The sequence below is a fragment of the Manis javanica genome, chromosome 3, assembly GCF_040802235.1.
Source record: "Manis javanica isolate MJ-LG chromosome 3, MJ_LKY, whole genome shotgun sequence".
NCBI lineage: Eukaryota > Metazoa > Chordata > Mammalia > Pholidota > Manidae > Manis > Manis javanica.
The window spans coordinates 202,973,058-202,997,394 of record NC_133158.1 but is presented as its reverse complement, the minus strand read 5'-3'; the positions used below and the strand labels follow the sequence as shown (position 1 = coordinate 202,997,394).

The following is a 24,337-nucleotide window of genomic DNA, read 5'->3' as shown; positions in this document are numbered from 1 at the left end:
CTTCTTTCTGGATATGTTTTCTTTATCACAGACACCAAATGTTCTCATTGTTTAATGTGATCTTGGGAAGTCAAGATATCCAACTGTATAATCGAAATAATACTTGCCTACATGAGCCTCATTGTATACTCAAAAATGATTAATCTGAATTAAAAGTGTACATAGATATGCATCAGCTATGATATGTTATAAAGAGTCCTTTGAAAACAGTTTTTAAATGACAGGTTTATTTATGTTGATCTTCAGGAGGAGCTAAAGGGGAAAAAGTAAAAAAGGAGAGAAAGAGGAGATTGTTGCTTCTAGGTGGGAAGGTTACTTTTGTATAATTTATGGTGTATATAAATGGTCACCTTTAAAATGCCACTAAATGTAGTTTTCATGGTTGTGGATTTATTTTTTAAAAATTAAAGGTCACAAAACATGTTATATATCATAATGTTTATATCCTTATGCTGTCACTTTATATGTTCCAGTTGTCCACTTGCCTCTCAATTTTAAATACATTTTTCATTGCCTGCTGTAGCAAATGCAGTTGGCCCATTCGTGTATTTGTTCTCTGATACCCGGTGCTGAGCTTTGTCAGGACAGAACACTGGAGGACGTAGAGGAAAGGTCACTTTTCCAGGTCCTGGTGTGCTCCTTTCAGCAAATTCCTGCAGGCTGCACCACGTTGCTGGTGCCCAGCTCCTGTGGTTTGGGTGTTTCTCTAAAGGCAGGCAAGAGTACAAAAGTTCTTCTCCATCTTAGAATGAAACTCCTGGTTGATGAATAGGAACATCTTCAAGTAGCTATCCACAGCATTTGTTCTGATTTGCACTTTTTCTAGCAGTGAGGAAGAGTTCCTGTGCTAATACGTCCTTGCAAAAACTTGATAGTGCTGGAGACTTCAATTTTCACAAATGCAATGGATATAAGGTAGTATCCCATATTTTAAATTTGAGCTTTCCAAAAATAGGAATATCAAACATGTTTTCATTTGTTTACTGACCATTCTGATTTCTTCATCTGTGAATAGCCTCTACATGTGCTTTGCATATTTGTATATTATGTGGTTGTCTTTTTTTCTCTCTTTTTCTTTTTTTTTTATCCCTACTCCATGGTTGTCTTTTTCTGTAAAGGATTACATAGTATTCTAAGATTTATGGGTCAATAGGCAATGTCCTCAACTCTTTAACAGTTCTTGCCAGAATGCTAACAGTCTTTTTTACATGTCTGTCGTAGCTAATGGACTGCCCAGAAGCAGGCAGCAAGCTGGATTTGGCTTGCAGGAAATAGTTTGCCAATTCCTGATCTTTTGGGTTGTTTGTGCCTTACCAAATTCAGGATTCATTTATATAATCTGGGTCCTACTCCTCCATGAGGAATGTGATTTCAAATGCTTTATATCTTATGTCTGTCTTACTGAGACTTCAATATCTATCATCGTGGATTACATTTTTTGAACGATTTTAACAATTTGTATATATTTTGAAGCTCTGTTCTCCCATTCAACCAAATTTACATTTTAAATTGTTTAATGTATTATTTCTTTTCATCATTGTGGAATCACTCATTTTATCTCAAATGATCTTTTATTCCTGAAGATTTATTTTATTTCATGTTACCATAGAAACTTCAGTTAACTTTGGCTTAGAATTTACCTGAAGTGATTTCTCATTTCAACTTTGTTGGTACTATGATTTACTAGCATTTTTTCTGAAAGCTTACAAATGAATTTTTAATCCAATTTTTAATTTAACTTTATCTTCCCTTAAAATGGAAATTTCATAGTATTTACACTTATTGTGATTACCAGTATATTTGATTCATTTCCTTATTCCTAAAAAAGGAGATAATAAAATATAACTTATAGTTCAAAGATTTTGTGAGGGTTAAATGAAATAATATGTCAGAAATTTAGGAAAATTCTTGGCAGTTGTTTCAAATTTAAATATTACATATTATTGCTTTTACCATCTTCTCATTTTGTGCTTTTCATTTCCATTACTTTTCCTATGAATTTTCCCTCTTTGTATGCTATCCTTAAGATTTAAAATTAGCTTTCCCTCTTTATTGGTTAGAATTTATATAGCCTGCCTTTATTATTTAGGTTCTCCTTATATTTATCAAGTATATTTAACAAAGTATGAAGTTAATCCTCTTTTCAAATACTACAAAGAACATCTCAGATTCAATTAACCCTCTTTAATTGCACACATTACTGTCTTAAATGTGATTCTACTTTCTCTCCAAATCATTAATATTACTTTTCTATTTTAATGTCTCTTAAATTGGCTCATAATTGCCAACTCTTTGATCACTTTTCTTTCTTATGTTACTCACACCTGTTTTCATTTTTCTTCCAGAAGAAAATCTCTTACATGCTTTAATGAATATCTATTAATGGTAAACTCCCAGTTTTTACTAATATGAAATTGACTTAATTTAATTCCCATTTGTAGTGAGTAGTTTAGCAGGATATAAAAATTTAGAGTGATTATTTATATTTACTCTTAATACCTTTAAGACTGTATTTCATTATATGCTGTGTTTCTAAAAAAATACTCCTTTTAGGTAATTTTTCTTCTTTTTGTCTCTGCTGTATTCTGTATGATTCTTAAGCTCTCCCAGTTCATACATTATTATCAGCTATGTCTAATCTAAATTTAAAATTTCAATTACTGTACTGTTCCTTTTCTACAAATTCAATTTATTCCTCTTAAAAATCTCAGTATTTTGATAGTATCTATGATTTTCCACATATTTCCTCTTTCCTTGCTTTAATCATTTTAGTCTACATGTGATAACCCAATATCCAGTGTTCTAGAGTCTAATTTGCTACTTTGTTTTATTGTGTACTACTCTTCCCTGAACATTTCATAATGTGTTATTGTGACTTCATGGCATAGTCTATGAAGCACTCTCTGTGGGGGTGATAGGTTGCCTGAATTCATATATATGCGTCTAGAGGATTTCTGTGTGTGAGAGCCCCTCATACGGCAGAGTATGCTAAGGGCTTTACCTACATTTAAGACAGTTGTTGACTGGTGGTGGAAGCAAATAGTAAGGCAGTGAGGCATTTCCCCGCTGCACAAGTCACACAACAGTTGTGAAGTATGCCTTTTCCACCCATTAGGTCAGCATTGGTAGGAGATTATGGATTTCAAGTATTTAAATGTGTATCGTGATAAGAATTAGAATTTAGCAAGCACTACTGGTGATAGCATTAGGTAGTACTTTTTGTAAATTATATTGTTTAGCTCAGTTTATTAAAGAATTACCTGAATAAGTATCAGAAGTTTTTATACTATGTCATCCCTGTTGCTCACCTTAAGAATTATTTACTTATAAATTGAACATACAAGTGATTTATGCAAAAAAGTTAATTTTATAGGACAACTGAAAGTTTAAAAAGCACAAATGCAAGAAGACAGAGAAAAGAAAAGATAAGGAAAGGATGCATATGGTAATGTTTGTCTCAAAATATAAACCATACTATTTGGAGTAATGCCCTCAGAATGGTTGTAAAATATACATGCATGTTTAATATTGCACCTATGACTTTTTGTGATTGCTTTTAATTAATGTTTATTTCTCCCACTAGAATTTAACCTTACAAGAACATAGATTATGATTTTTTAAAATCTATCATTAAATTCTTAGTACTCAGCACAGTGCTGGGCACATTAGTAGGCATGAATCAACTATTTGTTGAAAGAAAAAAATGAGTGGAATGAATAAATGAGTAAACTTAATGGTTGCAATATGGTAATATGTAATATGCTTTGAAAAATGGCAAAACTTATTACAAGGAACCTTTTTTTCCCAGTAAATTCAAGCACAGCTCATAGGCATTCAGGGGTATAAAATCATTTAGATCCCTGTGGAAAATGTTCCTGCAGTTTAATGTTTAATCATAGCCCTCTAAGAATGTCTACTAAATATTCTTTAAGGGTAGGTGTTTCCTATTTAAACTTATCTATAATCCACACACTCTATCTGTCCTTTCTGGGCAATCTCCCAATTTAAATAATTTTAAAAGCATCCCTTGCAATGAGTCCCTTACCTCATTTCAGCCCTATCACCACTCAGTGAGCATTTGTGTGAATCACTGATTCTGTCTTAAAAAATCTCATGTGGGAATACAGATGCAGATGCACTTTTACTTTCTGATGGAAAATTATAGTTTTTAACTAAATTGCTGTAGTGCTCTTTTAAAAATATTCCTAATAGAGCTTTTGACAGATATGAAATTTGTCAGTTTTTAGATTTGTTGTATAGTTAAGTATTATGATTAATATAATGATCCTACAATATTATTTAATAGAAGCAGCACCACTGGATCTGTTTTTTTAAAATGTAATTTGCAAAATCATGGAAGCACTGAGCATGTTTTACTATTGTAAATCGATTTGGATAACCATGGCTTGCTATTTTTATTTCAGATGCAAGTATGCTCTAAGAATGTGATAGTTGGGCATAATGAAATGCACGTATACCCAGTTTTTCTAGCTGTACAGACAACACAGCTAGATGGAGCAGAGGAAGGGCAAAGAGACTGGTGAAGCCCTTAGCTTGTATTCATGTAGACACAGCACATAAAACACAAGTTCTCTCCTTATTTTCAACACCTACACTTGGGCAGAAAGAGCAGTATGCCCAGCTGCCAGGACCTTGTCTCTGCGGCACAAGCTGCACATTCCTAGTCTCCCCTCTTCATCTGCTTTACTGCACATACATTTCCACCTACAAGTCTTCTAAAGTTAGAGACTATTATTTATTCTACTGATTCTTATCTAAAATGTTGGATGGGAGGGAGATTATATAGAGTGAGATGTGCTCAGTGCCCCACAATCTTGTTAGGACCATGGCATGGTGCAGGGCTGGGCAGCAGGTGCAAGCTGCGGGTACAGGGCAAGCCCGGATTCAGGGGTGAGGAATGGTGGGTGGGGTAAAGACTGGAGAATGGAAAAAGAAGGTGTCAAAGGAACATTTGGAGATTAATATTTATACCTACAATATGTCCGATTCACTCATCCATCAATAGTTTCTTAAGCTAATGACAAAACTTCATTTTATAACAGTAACACTAAAGACTAACGCTAACCATTCATTGGCAACCATTGACTGTGCACTGACGTATAAAATGATTCGATACATTCACAGACCAGCTTTTTTCTTTTTGAATAAGCTTATTTTACATATTTTTTTTTCTTGTGCAACAGAAGATGTTTCTGCAATCAAAGTTATAAATCTTCAGGAGGTAACTATTTTTTCTGTTTTCCTCTTCCCATGCCAGTTTTGACAAGTGGTATTAAATGTTTTCCAAAAAGCAAGTCTTATCACTAAACAAAATTACCAAATGTTTTGATATTTTAAGTAAATGTTATTTTTAGTGTCAAAAATGACTGTAGTTCACTTCTAAAAAAATAACTTTTACCTTTATGAAAAATAATAATTAGTCATTAGATGCTCTTAGAGATGCTCTATATGGGAGAACAAAATTTCATATTTGAGGTTTATTATCCAAAATACAATATTAATAGAAACCAAAGAGACTAACATGTTAAAAAAAATTGGACAGAATTTGAATCTGATATTTTCATATATTAAAATTAGGCCTAGATGACAAAAGTCTAGCCAATACAGGCAAGGGGCATTGGAAATATAACTGTTGTTGCTCATATATTTAAAAAATGTTTTGTGCAGCTAAGTCATGATTGCTTCTATAAACCAGATTAATATTCGAAATTGACTTTTAAAAATAATTTAATAAAATCACCTAAGATGGGAGCACTTTTTACCTTTGTATAGTCAGTGAAGATTGTGTGGGAGTTAGAACTGGGTGAGTAGAGAACACAACCAATATCCTGATGTAGGGGTGGAAATAATTTACAAAATTAATTTAATAAAATGCCTAGAACAGTAACTAACAATTATTAACAAAATAACAATGAAGCTGTCTGTATTTGCATTTAACAACACATTTAAGCAAAGTTCAATATAAAAATAATACGCAGTGAACTGATATCTTACATAACAATAAAAATTAATGTTTGCGTGGAAGACCTAGAGTTACAACACCCTAAATGCCTCTAAACAGCCCTTTGCTCTAATGTCCAGTTGTGTAGAACACAGCTCACTGCAGCCTCAGATGCCAACAGGAACAGTCAGAATATTTTGCAAGCGCAACACTGCATTTCGACTGCCACACAGAGTAAATTGATGTGCTTATTTTAACAAAAGGCCCATGGTTAGTAACTCCCAATTCCAGAGTAGTTTTTTGTTTTTATAATTTCTAGTAATAACTGTGGTTCTTAAAGATATCTAAAGTCAATATTCGAATTCTCCTGCTTTCTGAAAGGATCAATGCTTACCCTGAAAGTTTCACTGTAATTTATACCTAAATTTTACTGTATGTTGAAAAGTCTCACCATAAAAAAATCTACTATTTATTTATGTCAAGTTGATTCTATTACATTTTGTAGGACAAGCACAGGTTGTTCACTAGGGCAAGCTGGGTTTCAACATCTAGCTTCACACGGAGACCCTGGAATGTTACAGATCTTCTCTCTCAGTTCAGCGACAGAACTGAACATCACCGCAGCTCTACAGGGGAGCACAGAGTTCAAAAAGAGCTAGTGCCGTGTGCCCAGCAGTGGGCTAGGCACAGTATATACACTAAGCATGTGATGGGTTTTTTTCCTCTCTTTCCCATTCCTGATATATTCTGTCTAATTGCAGATAAGTGAAAAAGTATAGAAGTCACTGGAATAAATCAGCTCCACTAAAAATCTCATTATCCTGCAGGCATCAGTTGATATAATTCCAAAGTAACATTCAGTAAGATCCAAGGATTGGTTCTACAACAAGTATTTACATATTATAATTCATATGCAATAAAAGATTTTTCAGGAAGGCAATGAAAAAAAAAAGCTACATCTGTGTGTATAGTTTAATTTTGTAAAAATGAGGAAGAATACCTAATTTCCCTAAATGTTGAATGTTCATGGACAGGTAACAGAAACAAAGCCACTTCATAAAATAAATGCCATGAAAACCAGGAAATATCAAAAGAGTTTCTGTAAAGGAAAGAGACTTCTTTTAAATGGGGTCAATAATAACGAGAAGTTCCCATTATTTGCTGATAAAACTTCCTAAGAAAGGTGCTACTTCAGACAGAATTCTAGCAGAACTTGGCACATTAGCTTTTCAACCACCCACCATTTTTCAGCCTCTTGCAGCTTCACGCACTCATACGATCTCACATGTACATACATTATTACTAAAAAAACATAGGGCTTTAAAGCAGGAAATTCATTTTCTACCACAAAAGCAGGTTACCGTATTTATCCCCAATGTTCTCAGTTGCAGAAACAGATATTCCTCACAGAGTTGTTATTAACATGCACAACCATGCACCACATTTCAGAGAGTGTGCCTGGAGGGTCTGTTCGATCATGTGCAGGAATTCTAAGGCGTTAAAAATAGTGGTTCTACAGGACAAGTGCTACCCTTTGCCATGATCTACTCTTGATATATTTAACAAGTCTTTAAATGCCACCAGCCAGACAAGGGGATACATTCAGAGTCTACAGGTGTTTGGCTCAAAGGTCAAAAACTTCATTTAAAAAAGATGTATGGAATAGCACCATAGAAAAGTCCTTCAGAAACAGATCCATTTTTCCAAACACTGCATTTTTTTACACTAATAATAGAGATCTCTCAATGCTTCCAAGGCCTACCTCTGCTTCATTTCATTGCATTGTTTTTAAATACAACATGAACCATGACATCATCAGCAATAACAACTACAATAGAAGAACGACAAGAGGAAGACGACTGCGGAACGGGTGGCTTGACAGGAGCTGTCCAGGCAGTTGGGAGGAGAGTCCTTTCACACTGCTGGGAGCTCTCTCTCAAGGTTCCTAAGATAGCACAAGGCCTCTTGGGTTTGGTGTGAAAAGCAGCACTTTTTCTGAAAGAACTGAGTTTCCCAGTCAACTGGGCACTTTCCAGCAGTTAAATGCACCATGTCGAGAATTCTGTTGCCATAGTAGACACCACTGACTTTCCAGACTTGTGAAAATTAACTCAATGTAGTGGCATCAAGGTCACTCGTGTTTCAAGGAGGTTAATCTGGCCTGCAAGTGAAAATAATGAAGCTGAAGTGTTCCAGTTTCCAAACATCAGACACACACACACTGAAAGTACAAACCACCTGGAAAACACGCCCATTCACAACGTCTTATACAGAACTGGTTTACACCGTGGTTAAGAAACAGAGCCAAAGCAATCATCCTAAGGTACAAGGAGCTGGCTTTCCAGTTTATGACTCGCAAGATCATTTTATTTCTCCCCGATCTTGAAAAAAAAGTCCAAAGAATGCTCTTTAGGGTCACAGACCCCGACCTGAACTGTCTGAGTTGTGAGGCATCCATGTCAAGCTGTGAACAGGAGCCTGGACAGTCTTCCTAAAGCACGTGACGCTCTTCTACCAATTTTATTTATATTTATGCCAAAGAGCTTGGGGTCCAAATATCCTGGTGAAGCCGATCAGGAAACTTCTCTTTCAGTACAGAGAGAACTCTGGTCTTAACAGTTTTCGTCTGTTCAAACTTCTTATATAAAATATTTATGCTAATATCTTCATTTAAAAAAATACGTCTCTTCTCCATTATACACATCTCTTTACGTTCCGATGGAGGCTTGGTGTTATTTTTTGGTATGTGTTGTACCTGGATATCTAATGCTTTTGTATCTTATATGAAATCCCTTCTTGCTGATTGTATCATCCGTGTGAAAACGAATTAAAACTGCATCTCCAAGGGAGTAGATCTCCTCTGGCGGCTGAAGACAGAAACAAATAAGCAGATGAACAAAAGAATGAGTCACTTTTTCTTCAATGTAATTCAAGTTTGAGAATTTTATTTTTTGATGGGGGGTGTATAATTTAATCCTCCCAACCCCCTTGAAAGGTGGATACAAGTGACTTCTTTGTTTTACAGAGGAGAGAGCTTGGGTTTCAGGGCGGCTAACGGGGTGCCCAAGATCACATGGCCAGGCAGCAAGGCAGCCGGACTTGGAATGTAAGTCTATTTCCAAGTTCTGGAACTTGGTGGTTTTTTCTAAGATTTTAAGCCAAGTTCCTCTGATTTATAAATCAACCTAGTTAAGAGAGGATAAGGAGCCATTAAATCTGTTTCAGAAGCTGCACTGAGAGAGGCACTCCTGGGATCTAAATCAGTTTCTTCTTGTTGTAATAATCTAAGGAACAAGAAACTCTTTTGTCTCATTTCAGTTACTATTGGGACAGAAGTTCAATATTATTAAAGTTCAGCTTTATTATAACCATTAAATACTGGTAGATAATTAGAAAAATGGGACTGACGTCTTGGAAACAAAATACATATTCAAAGGTCGTTGGCTACCAATGCAATGAGTCCCGGAGAAGCACTGAGAAACTTAAGCTTTCTTCTCCCAATTTCTCACGGTGACACCCACGACCTGTGTCTGGCACGCTGTCCTGCAAAGTGACGCGTTTCAGTGGGACCACATTCTGGCAGCACAAGCTCACACAGCAGTGGGGACCCTGCCACCGGCCTAGTGCACTTGTGGAGAGGAGAATGCCCATTTGAACGGTGTGCCTGTTATTTCTCCTCATACACTCTAAGAAGTCTACGGGCTCTGCAAGGTCCTGTGTTTCAGTGTATTGCTTTTAGATTAAATATTTAAATATTTATTGCACATAATAAAACACAGTAATAAAGAAGCTAGAGTGTGGAGAGTAACAAGAAACTATAGCTGCTGAATCAGACTGTCTTGGAGATTATCGAGCGAATAAATGCACTGAAGATGGAAGGAGGGTGGGCCTCGATCTGTCAACGCATTCATGACACAAGATACGTTTTTTTGGAAAAACACTGCCGGTCTGCAAATGTTGCCCCGTCATCCTGAGTCACAGGCCTTTCCCAGCACATCTGTGCATCCTGCCTACTTACCCCCGATCCGCAGAACCGACCCAGCCCCACGGCCGCCGGGGCCAGGCCCTCGAAGAGCTCCACATAGTCGTAGCCGCAGTCAGCTTCCTCCTCCACCTCGAAGGTCTGGAAGGTCAGCTCCAGGCGAGAGCCCCGCTCGGACACCAGCAGCCACTCACAGTCCGCCTGCCCCGGGTAGTTGTTGTCCCCAAACTGCGCGTGCGAGTACAGGTCCCTGGGCCCCGGCTCCGCTCGCAGCCGGCCGCCGCACTCTGCGCGGGGAAGGGAGACGGGTCAGCTCGGGGGCGCCGCAGCTCTGACCCGCGGGGTGACACGAAGCAGGTGAAGTGCAAATGGGGCTAACAGCAGCACTCTTAACGGGGTGTGAGGATTTCACGAACACATGAAGATCCTTTAAGCAGGTGCCTGCCCTAGCGTACCTCTCAACAAATGCTTTTAGTTTCAAATGACTGTTTTCATGGTCAGTGTCTTAAATTCAAGTGTAATCTGTGTAATTTGAGAACACAGAATCCAGAGGGAATAATAATTAAAAATCAACAAAATATATGAAATTTCTGTGTGTGTGTGTGTGTGTGCGTTAGATAGAACTCTCCACATAGAATATGCTGAACAGTACTACTTAGGTAGAAATATGCATCTAATTAAAAACATGCACACATCATTCATTACAGTTACCTTCACAGTTCTAGAACATATTTAGTTACATTTTCTGTTTGTAATAATAAAAAGTCTTTACTGCTCTTATTACAGTTTCTTTTTCAGAAATTAGTAAACATGTGCTTTACCATTTTCATTAGAGGTAAATAGACCAAGGAAATAATTATGTGCATGAAAAATTTATGGTTGGTGTAATTTAGAGGTAAAAGCTTTCAAAAAAATTTCTTAAGAATGCTTTGTAGTCTGAGCCCCAAATACTTCATAACTAAATATTTACGAAAGGCAGAGGACAGGAGAAAGTAGGGTTTCTTTCTGTTTGAGAAGCACTGAGAGTTCTGGAAGCAGAAATTTCAGTGCTAAAACCAGGAAAATTCCCAGGAAAGCTGGGAGGACTTGGGGTTGGGGGGGTACCAAAGCAAAAATGTGGAAAGATTTGGACGAGCCGAGCACTGGGTACCAAAACACAGTTGGCACACTCTCTCGGTCGTCTGTGAGCGGAAGTCCTTGAGGCTGGATTAGGCAGCTCTGATTCCTGCTTGTATTTTGGGGTTTATATTTGGTTCATCCACAATGCAGTTCGGTGTCTTTAAATAAGAAAAGTTTTTGAATCCCAATGAGGAGAGTCATGAGAGTGGCCCCCCCATAGGGCTCATTATGGGATGAATCCAGATGCCCGTCTTCCAGATAACGGGTGGGGCACCTCCCCTGATTTATTTACTTTTATGGAAGTATAGTTGATTGACAGTATTATACTGGTTTCAGGTGTCCACAGAGTGATTCGGCAGTTATACGAAATGCTCACCACGGTAAGTATGCTTATCAGCTGTCTCCGTACTGAGTTCCTACAGTACTGCTGATCATGTTTCCTATGCTGTGACTTACTGATTTGATAACTGGATACTTGTACCTCTTAATGCCCCTTAATCTTACACAATCTGTCAATACCAGAGCAACTGTTACACTGTGAATATGTGCAAAAACATGTGCTAGACTCACTCCAATAAGGCTGGAGGACCAGTCAGCCTGGGACACCCTCCCTGGAGGCCAGCGACTGCATACAGACTGCCCTCCCTGCCCTCCGGTTGCTTCTCTCATCCCAAGAACGCGAAGAATTTAGTCTTGTCCCAGGACAGAGCTCCACAGCCAATTTGCCTGGGTCCAGATCTGAGCTCTGCTCTTGTTCGGCTGCAGGGCTGCGTCCCATGCCTTGTTTATGAAATGCGGAGTGTGGACAGCACTCACACCACACAGTCCAGAGGAAGAGTAGGTGCATTAAGATGCGTAAAATGCTCAAAGTCTACCTGGCACATGCAAAAAGCCATGTAAGGTGAGCTACCATCACCATCATGTTCCAGTGAGAACATCTAAGCACCACCACCTATATCCACTCAGGTACGAAAGGAAAAGCCAGAAAAATGGAAAAACATTGTAAAACACTATTAATCCATTATTGGAAAGGATGAATTATATTTTTGAAGGCCTGCAAAATTTACTGTAAAAAATATTTTAGGATTCAATATGTAAATATATAAGCATTTCATTTGCAGATTTTTAATAATTCTACCTATTTTCAAAGCTTGATACATTGTTTTGTTTTTAACTTTTAAACTGTCCACAAGTGTATTGACTTTATTCCTGAAGTGGTGGACTGTGAGATGGGGAGGAGGCTCTTGCTTCTGTGTGCCCATTTAATGGAATCAAAGGAGCAAAACAAAGGCCAGGAGCCAGAAGAGAATTCTCTGCCAGCCACAGTTTGAAACAAAGTCAAGGAAGAAATGAAGTATTTGAACAAAATAGGAAAGGAGACTTCACAAGGCTTTTGGGAATCTGAAAATGACAGTGAGCAGCATTACATGGTTTTGTCAGAAACTTCTAGGAAACAGCAATATTCAGAATAAATGACTTGCACTACATTTAACGGTGACTTAAAATGTTTCAGACAGTTCCCCTGTTTGCACATGTTTCAGTACATGACTTCATTCCTAGGGGTTGCTATTCAAGCTCATAAACCTGGAATTAATGACCCAAACACAAAAAGAAAGAAAGAAAAAGAGGGGGATTTTAGGACTGAGAATACTTTTTTAAGAATGAACATTTTAATATTATATTCATAAGAGATGTGATTTTGCTGTGCCCTGAGAGAAATTCCATGAGCAGAAAACAGCAGGCAGCCTGAGGCTAAGTGCCTGTGACTGTCTTTGAGAATCCTTGTGGCAGTTCTTCAAAATATGGTCAATATATCATCTAAACAGGGTTAATTCAACATTAACATAAAAGATTTTTAAGTAAACACATTTCCTGCATGTGTCCCTATTCATTTACCAAGACAGGACCAATAGAAAAGCAATAGTTCAGCATGTCAGCAATACTATTTTTAAATCACTCATTTGAAAATACAAGCTGCCAGAGCATCTTCTCCAGAATTCTGAGAAATGGAAAATGAACCTGGGCAAAGAAGGTAACAAGAAGGGAAGAAAAACCCAGGGTGGCCTTCATTTTAATTTGGAAAGACATGTTTGCTTATTTCCTGGGAAAGTATTACATTTCTGGAGAGATCTTACACCTTGATCTAGAGATGCTTTTAGTGGGCATCTCAACTTAATTGAATTACATCAAATTTCCTTTTTAAGAAGCTTAATAATGCACTGATATTTTAAATGTCATTGACAGATAGTATCATGCCATATGCTATAGAAGTCCTTCTAGACAATACCAAAAATGCCATGTTTTAAAATATTACTTCTACCCCCACATTTCTTCTCTTTTTCTATATAACAGAGATTTCCTCTGAGAGAATACACAGGATCATTTTTTTTTCTTTCACTGAAAGAGTTGTTTCCTTCAATGAGTTTAGTTAAGGCTGGTATAATACCATTCAATATCTGATGAAGATAAATTTGGCCTTAGAATCTGAAACTATAGTCAGAGGAAAAGAGGGATCTCCAATAAATTCCACTTCCCGTGGATTTGAACAGATTACTTGTGAAAAAAATAGATATAAAGCTGTATTAGAAAATATTTCTAATCACCTGGTTGCAAAATCCCTAGCTTTTCTTGTACAAAAAAATTAAATTGTATATGGAAATAAAAATTTACTCAAGTAAGTTAAAATGTATACTTCAGTGTCCAGCAATAATGGTTACATGTATTCCAGGAAGCAATAAATAATGAATATGTGACAGATGTGGTTCTGGATTTTGTCTTGTCAGCTGAAAGTGTCCAAAAATCAGAAGCTATACATTAGACTATATGCAGTCAATAGGCAGGAATTCCTTCTAGTTTCCTACAAATTCCCACAAATTCCTAGTTTTTACTATAAATTATTAATACCTTATGGTGTCTATCCAAAGCAGGTGTCAAATAAATGTTTGATGAAAGAAAAATAAAAAGTGGGCAGTACGTAAGAATAGTTCAGCACATATGGACACTAGAAAGTGACAGTATTATATAAATCTACCCAGAAATTCCAACATAGCTGATTAAGTGAGGGTAAAAATATGCAGAAGAAAGCAACACAAAACAAAGCATGGAAACAAACTGTTGGTTGCCAGGGTAGGAGGGGGCTGAAAGGGCTTCCTGCAATAAGTAACTCATGGGGATCAAAAAACAGCAGAGGGAATACAGTCAGTAATATTGTAATGACTTGGTATGGTGACAGAAGGTAGCCACACTTACCATGGACAGTACCTTGTAATGTATAAAAATGTCAAGTCACTATCACGTACACCTGAGACTAATAGGACACTGAATGTCAATTATACTTCAACTAAAAACACATGAACAGATAATGCCAACAATTCTGCCAGGAACAAATTAACAGGAGATGGGAAGCCAGGACTCGAATCCCAACTGTTAGTTTTTGTGCTGTTCTGTTGTCATTTCCATTTTTGTCTCAGAATCCACACTTCTAAGATGACAGGACTGGACTAAACGATATCAAAGGTGTGTTTTGCCAACAAAATATGACGAGGTTGCTCATGTAGGTATTTGGACTTGTGTGAACTGACAGGGAAATAAAACGAGCCCAGTCAGTTAGATATTTGACCAGAGGATTTGTGTAAGACTTCTATAAGGAAGCAGTCCATTTCTACCTATTGCTTCAGATAATAGGGATCCAGTTTGTATTGGTGTCCTTCCTAATCCAAAAATTTTACATTAAGAGAAAATGTACTATACAGTGGAAAGTTATGTGGCCTTTGGAGACAGTCAGAATTAGGATAAAATCTGGGCTTTGACATAATTTTAGAATCTTTTCAAATTAATCCTCCAGATGTTTTATATTGTTAATTTGAAAAATGAAGATGATAATGCCTACAATACATGAATCTTTTAAGGACGGAACGTGTATAAAGTGTGTATGTTAAGTACATGGTTGTGCCTAAAATGCCAAGGAAATGTCAAATTCACTGCTGGCTGTCAGTACATGATCTCTGCTATAATAGATCTGTCAATGGTTTCCTAATGATAATACAAACAATAGTGCATGATCAGAGGATATGCAAATTAAGGAGTTGTGGAGTTTTACAGCTGCAGAAAATCTTGAGACTATTATTTTACAGATGACAAACCTGAGATCCACAGAAATTACCTTTTCCAAAGTTTCGAGCTAGGTACATGGCACAGATGGACTAAAAACCCAGATTGTATTGACACACTGGAACATAATATAATCTTAATCTTTCCATTCAAAAAGGGTAAAAAGAGAAACTCTAAGGTAAGTTTTATTACACTAAGGGATTTATAGGTAGATAATTTAAAAATACTAAATCATCAGCTATTCCAACAGTTTTGACAAAGTATTTTCACACTGCCTCCCTGGAACCAGTGACAGCCAGAATATTAAAATAAAAATGCCATGAACTCTGAGCTCTCAGAAAAATATTGGTGAAGTAATGAATTCCAATTTTTCCACTCTTACAATGCATAACAAGTTATCAGAAAAATATTTAAAGAGTAAATGTTAAATATATGGAGAATCCTTTTTAGTAAGAAATTTCTATAGTCCATGAAAGATTTTTCTCAAACCAAAATATTTATATTAATCATGAGAAGCAATTAATTTGTTGAGTTGAGCAATTATTGATGAGTTGAACTATTACTCGTATGAACGAGATAGACTGACAATAGCCACTTCCTCACAAATAGGTTTCAGTATAAATCTAACCTTCATAACAGAATATTCCAGAGTATATTCTGTTATTATAAGATAAAATTGGACAACGGCATGATTAAAATTCCAACAAAATAAGAACAACTAAGCAGGAAACCCTGACAAAAATGACTACACTGAAATTGTTTCACGGACAAATTTGTAAATGACTATACTGTTTTACACCAAGATTGCCTCTTAGTTAATGTACTGCGAATGCCGCTAGGTGTCACTATAAGCTAAATGACTGTGGTTTGTTTTTTTAACTGAAAAAAGAAAAAAGGATATTCCTGGATATTTATAGGATATATTATTAAGCTGACTCTTATTTGTAAAAAAAAAAAGTTATTCTACACTATTGCCTAAAATTTTCCATATTTTTCTAAATTTTATTTTATTGCTTGAAGGCTTTCATTACAGCTCAAATTAAGGATTAAGATGAGGGAAGATGTGTTGCATACCAAACAAAAGGGGGAAGAAAAGAGATTCTGCAGAACACAGAGATAAATCCCAAATTTGATTTACAAAAATATATTAATGCAAAAGCTCTCTTAACCAGGTGGGATGTTAAGGAAACCATAATTTTTTAATACCAAGCTATAGATTTCTATCTGTTATTAAACATAGCATACAAATCAAACTGCTAAAGAATACATTATGCAAATAGTGACAGTTCTACTCGATCATGATGCATGAAACACGAATCAGATCAAACTCGTATTTCTTTCTGAGCAACTACAAAAATGTGTCAGTAGGATGTTGCCTGTTCTCACGTATTCTGAAATATTTCTCACAGGGCTTCAGTGCTGCGCTTGGAGACTCACTTATGATCCTTTCATAGGATCCACTGCATTCACCTGAACAGATACCTGGGTCTTAGTCAGAAAAGAGACATATGGCCGTGTTTGCTGACCTGTGGAATGTGTGGCTTGAAAGCCTTTCCTTTGAACAGATGCATCAGAAACAAAACGAACAAACATTTTATTTCCAGTAGCCACGAGGGGCTCTGGAATTTTGTTGCCACATAGTCGTCCAAGAATTGGCGATTTTTCCGTTTCTCCATCAAACACTTCCAAGTGATCATAAGCACATTCTTGATGCTGCTCAATCTCAAACTCACTAAAGGCCTATTAAAAAAGAGAGAAAGAAAGAAAGAAAAAGAAAAACAAAGCACCACATATCACTCAAAGTGAATTATTGTCTTTGGAGCAGAAATGCAGATCAATAACATGTACAGGCCATACAAACAATTGAATCTATAAAGCACATTATTGAATGAGATGAAATCAAGAAAATGTAAAATCTGGGAAAATAACAATAACTCCATGTGCAATTCTATTATTTGACTCTTGCAACTAATTCCACCATTGCAATTAAATCTTCTCCAGAATTTAGACAGATTATAACAACAAAATGATATTTCCATTTGAATTTAATTCTGAATTTATTCTAAGTACATCAGAAAGTTTTAAATAATTACATTAAAAAATTGATTCCTTTTGCATTTGATGACCATGAGCTATTGAACATCATCCCATCTGTGGAGACTTAAACTAAGAAAGAAACCCCATAGCAATCATTATATTGCCACAAAAGTTAAACTTAATAAATCTTAATAAAATAACTAAACCAAAGGGAGTTTTCACTATATATTTCTTTATTTAGCTCTTACAACCCATATTATTAGAGAATACTAATATGACTTTAGGTAGATTATTCTTAGTTTACTTTCTGATAGATGGTACACTTATTTTAATATTTGGATTTTTGCAAAGTTTTGTATGCATTGCCATTTAAAAATAATTCTATGTAGTAACTTTAAAAATAATTAAAATAAATTATATTAAAATACTTTAAAATAATTACCTGTGCAGTAATTTTTATGTGTATGTCTTAGCAAATTTTTAAAATAAAAATTCATTAAGTATATGTAACATATTAGATATCACCAAGGAAAATTTAACTGAGATTGACTGAAAATAATACTGCCCAAACTTAATAATTGCAGGAATTCTAGGTTATTATATGCCATTGCCAATGCTTTTTCCTTTCCTCAGAAAAACCATCATACAATCAATAAACAAACGATCACTCTTACTTAAGTCTATAGAGCAGAGATAAAAATACATAAAGAAAATAAACCTGAAGAAATGTAAATACACTTGAAAATTCATTAATTTTGCTACAGTCCCTGCAGCATAAAATATTTGCACATAAAGTTTTACATACATGTTTTCTTCAGTGATCATAATTCTCAGCTTAATTAAGACACACATTTTAGTAAAGAAAAAAGTGACTAAGCATGGTTCTCCCTCAGTGCTGGGCAGGATTACCTATTCCAAACCATACCACTGTTTGCCATCACCTCTGACTGTGGAGGGGTAGGGAAGGAATGAAGGAAACAGCTGGTATTAATTAGGGAGTAAGAGAAAAGAATGGACGTTACTTCAGGAAACATAGACGAGAAAGGGGGCTGATCCCTGTCTCATTCCACTGCACCTGCTTAAGGGATAAAGTCCCATGTTATAACCAGCCAGCATCAGAGGCACATTATCGTTGTAACCATCATGGGTAAAAAGGAATGTTCATTCAACCAGAGACACTGGATAGTGCCAAAAAGATCCAATATAGCACCAAGAATCTCTGTGGAAACAGAAACAGTGCAAGAAAACAGAATGGTGATGGAGAGATGGCAGCCTTCACTTGCCCTGGAGCAGGACGCTGGAAGGGGTGGCCTCTGAAGGGGACTGGCACTTTCCAGTCTCCCCAAGCCAGCGGCAGAGGGAGGAGAAGAGCCCGGCACAGAGGAGCCCCTGAATGGATGCTGGCTGGTCGGCCAGTCAGGTCTGCTCATCTACCCACCCACCCACCGCACGTCAAGGCCAGCGAGTGGATGGCGAAGCTGCGTGGGGGCACGCAGGGCTCCCGGAGTCCGTGGGATGTGCCCGCCCGCCTCTATGCCGTTGTGGACACACACACAGCCTTAACATCCATCTGCATCTGTTAAGAAACCAGTACAAGAAAATGGGCTTCACTACACCCAGGATTCCTTATTAAACATGAAGCCACATTTCTGAATAATAAGATCCATGTTATTTCAAGAGGACAAAAACATTGTTTCAGGAAAATAATATCTGTCTGCGTATCAAATACCTGTCTCTTCTGAGTGTGAGTTAAAGCCATCCTCCATCTGTTGGTATGAAGAGCAAAGGTTTTAGGTGTAGATAAGGAAATGTAAGAATGGGGTGACGGTGTTCTAAAGCAGACCCTTTAAGTAAAAGTTGAAACTGGATCAGAATTGATAGACCACACGTGTTCAGTACACTGAAAACTAAGTAAACGAGATAACTAAGAGTCTTCATTCTCTGAGGAGATGTGGGTGTCTGGAGTCAATCATAATATTTGCTTTACGGAAGAGCCACAGCGCACAGGTGGCACTGAGCTGGTGGCCTGGGGCACGCTGGCACCTGGTCAGGAGCCAGCTGGCTCCAGCTTTTTATCAAACTACAAATGGAACCAGACTGACCCTAGAAAAGTCAAATTAGGCAAAGGTTTTGCAGCTGACAATTTCTTTGCAGCTGATAATTTCTCAAGGACATGAACTACTCTCATTCATTAGGGTGTTAATGAATTTCCCTCTTGGCACTGCCAACTTTCAGGTCAACTGCAAAGATTGGTAGGTCCTTTCTAGCCTAACCCGAACGCTGCACAACACACAAGCGAAGTGTGACTAGCTCGCATGCTGAGGCTCCTAAACTGGCCCCAGCATCACAGAGACACCCACAGAGACAGACCTCAAGTACCATGATTTCACCACTATGAAAACATCCCTGGGCCATCGACAGGCATTACAGGGGCCCACGGGAAACTGGAAAACCCTTAAAAAAGTTTGTTACAGTTCTCAGAAACAGAATTACGTAACTTATTGCTGTATTCTCAGACACAGGCTGAGCCTGAATCTCTACATGCAAATGAGGCAGAGATGAACATTTCCAGACACCAGGAACCTGCTACAGAGATGTCCCCATCCCATGCCCAGATACTTAGGACCCCAAAATGACCTTCAGCTGTGTGATGGGGGCAGGGCTGCTTCCAAGGCATAGGTACAGGGCTATAAGGGACTTTCAACTACCTGCTTTTGCTGAAATACTGTCCCCTTTTTGAGACTTTTAATTATTTTTTGTAAGCCTTTCCACTAAGCCTTTATGGATATGTTTTGTTCAAACATTTAAAAGTTACAGATACCATGCTTATGTTTCTATGATTTTAAGGTGACTAATCCAGACTTTAGAAAGACCAAAAAGAGCAAATAACCATGAGCTCTAGTCAGAAATCCTCATGCATTTCCCACAAGGCGAACTAAGAGATTAAGGAGTCTTCTGCAAAATAAATAAAATTGAACTCCTGTTTTAGTCTTTGGAAAGAGCAGCTGTGTATTTCTGGGACACCAAGCAAGCCTAATCTACCTGGCTGGCCCCCAGCCAGGCTTCTGCAGGCTGTCCCCACGTGCACATCTGCACAGGCACATTATTGAAAATACAGGAGCCGCTCACAGATGAGGCCATGCGGAGTTACAACACATATTCACCAAGGACAAGAAAGTAAAATGAGAGCGCTTAATGCGGAAATAAAATTTAGCCAGGGTGACCGTGTAAACTGAGAGAATAAAAGAGAGTGCCATGGTCTTGCATCTGTGAGGGGAGACTTAGGGCTCCCAGACCCCCCACTTTATGCCTTTTCCTGTCTTCGGGAAGAAATGTTATTCAGTTTCCCACAAGATATTGGAAGGATTAGAAGCCATGGGAAAAAATGGCAGAGTAGAACACAAGCCCCAAGCTTCTGCTCAAAAGACCCTTTCTTCTCCAGGAGTCCTCGACAACCGTGATCAGACCTGCTTCCTGTGGTTTTGCAGAGAATCACGTAACACTTGCAGGTATTTTTGTCTTCTGTCTCCAAATTGCAACTGTAGCTTCAACTCTTAGCATAACTCTGGGATATGGTAAATCAAATAAAATTATATAAGCACATTAACTTACTGCTGTCTGCTCCTGTGATTGGGGACTTTGTTTTGTTTTGAACAAAGAGAAATTCCAAACATGAAAAAGTACCATATATTTAAGACCAGTAGAGTCAGAAACAAGACAGGATGAAGCCAGGAATAATAAACCCTTGTCCTTATTCTGGTAAGAACACTTTTTTTCTCTTATTATCTTTCATTCGAGGTTTCTTTCTACCTCAGAGCTATTATCACGCATCAGCATGTCATGATTAAACACACATACACAGAAACAGAATACATGCATCCTCTTCCTATAGCTGCTGCAGCAAACTGCTTCCCGCTGTCCCAGAGCCATGGGGTCAGCAGTCCACATGGGGACAGGGTGCTGCTCCGGGGTCCCGGCTAAGGACCAGGGCCTTGCCCCTGCCCAGCTTCGGCAGTCTGCCACCTTCCCTGACTTGGGCCCTCTTCCTCTGTCTTCCAACCAGTGGTGCTGCCTGTCTTCTCTACCCAGATCTGCTCCTCTGTGGATGACCTGTGACTACGCCAAGCCCACAGATGACCCAGGACAATCTCCCCATTTTCACTTAACACAGTTCCTTTGCCACATCTGGGGACACACACAGTTCTTGGGATTGCACACAGTTCTGAGGAGTGGGACATGGCTTTCCTTGGGGTGGGGAGCCTGGCCTGCTACAGACAGCAGGACTGGATGGTTACATCCTCTGTGATTCAGGGAAAATGATGACAAATGCTTAGGACACCACGATTTCAAACTAGTCCCAGCCTTCCTAGCCCAGGTCAACAAACTAGCCCAGAATCCCAAAGGGCAGGTCTGACCTGCAGCCAGACTTTGTAACTAAACTTTTATCAGAATGCAGCCGCATCTGTTCATTTATGCATCATCTGTGGGTGCTCTCTCCCTGAGATGGCAGAATTAAATAGCTGTGACGTGACACAACGTCTATGACATCTATAATATTTTCTATCTGGCTCTTCAGAGAAAATGTTTTTTGACAAGTAATCATTAGCTACATTTTTAATGGTTATGATTGAATTTCAAATTCATAAGGCAACACAAAATCTTGATTGGGGTTGAATTATTCACTAAAATGGTATATAATTTTATTATTAGTCTTATCACACTTATTAAGACTCTTTTGATATCACATATCAATGTTTATTGGCATTAATAAAGCACCATGCCAAATTCACAAGGAAGTATTAGCTCTTAATTTCCAGATGAAGAAATCAAGGCTTTAAGGGGTTAAGTATCTTTCCCAAGATAATATGGTTAGTCGGATGAGACTTTTAGTAAATAGAAATGCTAGGTGTAGACCCAAAGCTCTTTGAGTTCAAAATATACATTCCTCATCCATCCATATTTCTCTGATGCACATTGGTCTTACTTTACTTATTGTAACTTTGTCTTGTTGCTCTCCAGTTAAATTTGTGTGCACACATGGCAATGAGCATCTCTTTCCTCCCTAGTGCAGGAAAGCATCATGGAAAATAAGACACAATGAGAGGGAGAACCCGTTATCAAGTCACCAACTGCCTGGGGCTGCCTCCTCGCCTGTCAGCACTTTGTGATTCCGGTTAGAGATAATATCCATGGAGCCACTTGGAAACCTCGGCACTATATACACATTGGCTCTTAGCGCTGTTGAGTCCAAGCACAGTTTTGTGAACGCTGAGATGTGACCAGCTGAGCCACATTTTACTATTTGGAAGGAGGGCGCTTTTAAGAAATCGAAAACTTGAGAACATTCATATTTCTACTTGTAGACTTACATATGAGAGTGTGTCTAAGATTTTAAGAAGTTTTACTCCCAGGATCTCTGGCTCTCAGCTTTCTGGCTTATGATATTTCGTATGAAGATAGTGTTTCAGTGTTTTATAAATTCAGAAAAGGGACATGAAAGAATACAAAAAACATACTCACTCAAAAACACAACTCCACTTAATTCTTATGTTCAACTTTAGGATAGTAAATTCATGATTTAGGGACAAATGTTAGTGACTGTTTATTATTCAGTATAGACATAATTTACGTCATTACCGTATTCAAATTGCTGTTTTGCATTACTGGGCAGTATTCACTATGACATTTTAAAAAATCACCTTTACACATTTCCTGCTTGAATATCAGGTGATATACTACAACCTAACGGCATTTTGGCTGCACATTCTGGACTTGACCCACAGCAAACCTGACCGGAGAGTATGGTCTAACTTCCCAGTGTTATCCTTGCAATGAGAAAACACGTGCAGTCCTCCTGTTTGAAAGCACGTGTGGAATTAATGACAGCTACATATTCTTTGTCACTCTCCTGCTGAGAGATAAAGTCTAATTCTCTTCCCCTTGGATTCTGGCTGTCCTTCGTTATTTCTTTACCAATCGAATGTGCAGAGGTAGTATCGGGGGCCCCTGTGACATCCCCCTGCTCCTCCTGAAACATTCCCCTTGGGCACCTGGAACTACCATGTTAAGAGCACAGCTCCCCTGAGACCACCAGGCTGGAAAGGTCACATGTGAATGTACTGCTTGTCAGCTAAGAAGCCTCTCGGCCTCTCCACCAAGGTGACAGACACGCAATTAAAGCCATCACCCTCCAAACCAGACCATGCCCCAGACGAAAATCGCTTACCAACTTCAGTTAATGCCATGGACAGCATAAGAACTGCTAGCAAACATTGCTGGAGTTATAACCTTACTGATATAAGATGCCACTTGTGTCAAGCCACGGGGTTTTGAGCTAGCTTATCACAGGGCAATAGGCAGTGGGACAGTGCATACAGGGGACTAGCTTCATTGTAAGGACAAGCCTCACATCTCTGTACTGCTACTGAGAGTTCAGTATTTATATTTCATGCAAGCACATGAGATGCGGATAACCCCACGTGACTAACATGACAAGTAACCCCTCACAGGAGTGCAGCTGTCTGTCAAACAGCACAGAATCTCTTGTAATTCTGCTTACTCCGTGATTATGAGGTTATCTAAATAACCTACAAATAGGCCAAATTCCCTAAAATAAAGGTTATCTCAGACAGTGGAAGAAGGTTTTCTTACACCTACACAATGCTGCATGCATGCCAGTCAGCAGCACTTTGTAGCAAGTTCAAGGAACATTTGGGTCAGAACAATAGTAAACCTCTCAAAATTCACAAACAACATAGGTTTCATATCTCATGAAACTGTCTTCAAGGACAATGTCCTTTCCTTTGCTTCTCTATGAATAGGTGAAATATTTGGAAATGTCTCCTTATTTGCCCATGCCACTAAGGAAAGAGGGGTGACAATCATGTTGTAAAGAAAGTCCTAGGTGCACAGAAGGACAGAAAATGTTTGATTTGCTTTTCTTCTTCCCCTGGCCCACAGAGACGAGCTGGTAACTAAGTATCTTGGCCTAAGGGGTTAAAAGATTTAGTAATTCCCAAGTGTCCATGGAGTCCATTGTCCAAATTCGGTTTAGGTTCAAGTTCTTCCATGCAAATAAAGGATCCTAAAGAAACCAGGAAAAATGCATTCATGTTAAACAATATAAC

General features: G+C 38.1%; 1 protein-coding gene across 3 annotated transcripts in view; it reads right to left on the bottom strand.

The window, feature by feature from the left end:
• Window positions 1-237: 237 nt before the first annotated feature.
• The window catches only part of TLL1 (tolloid like 1), a 190,985-nt gene continuing 166,885 nt past the window's right edge, over window positions 238-24,337 (bottom strand). For 2 of the 3 annotated variants that reach the window (XM_073232629.1, XM_073232627.1), the window contains exons 20-22: window positions 16,700-16,913; window positions 9,981-10,231; window positions 238-8,829 (exon numbers count right to left, since the gene is read on the bottom strand). In XM_073232629.1, the coding sequence (XP_073088730.1) occupies window positions 8,695-8,829; window positions 9,981-10,231; window positions 16,700-16,913 (600 nt within the window). In that variant the 3' untranslated portion in view covers window positions 238-8,694. The remainder of the gene's footprint in view (window positions 8,830-9,980; window positions 10,232-16,699; window positions 16,914-24,337) is intronic. The other variant, XM_073232628.1, reaches the window with a different exon arrangement.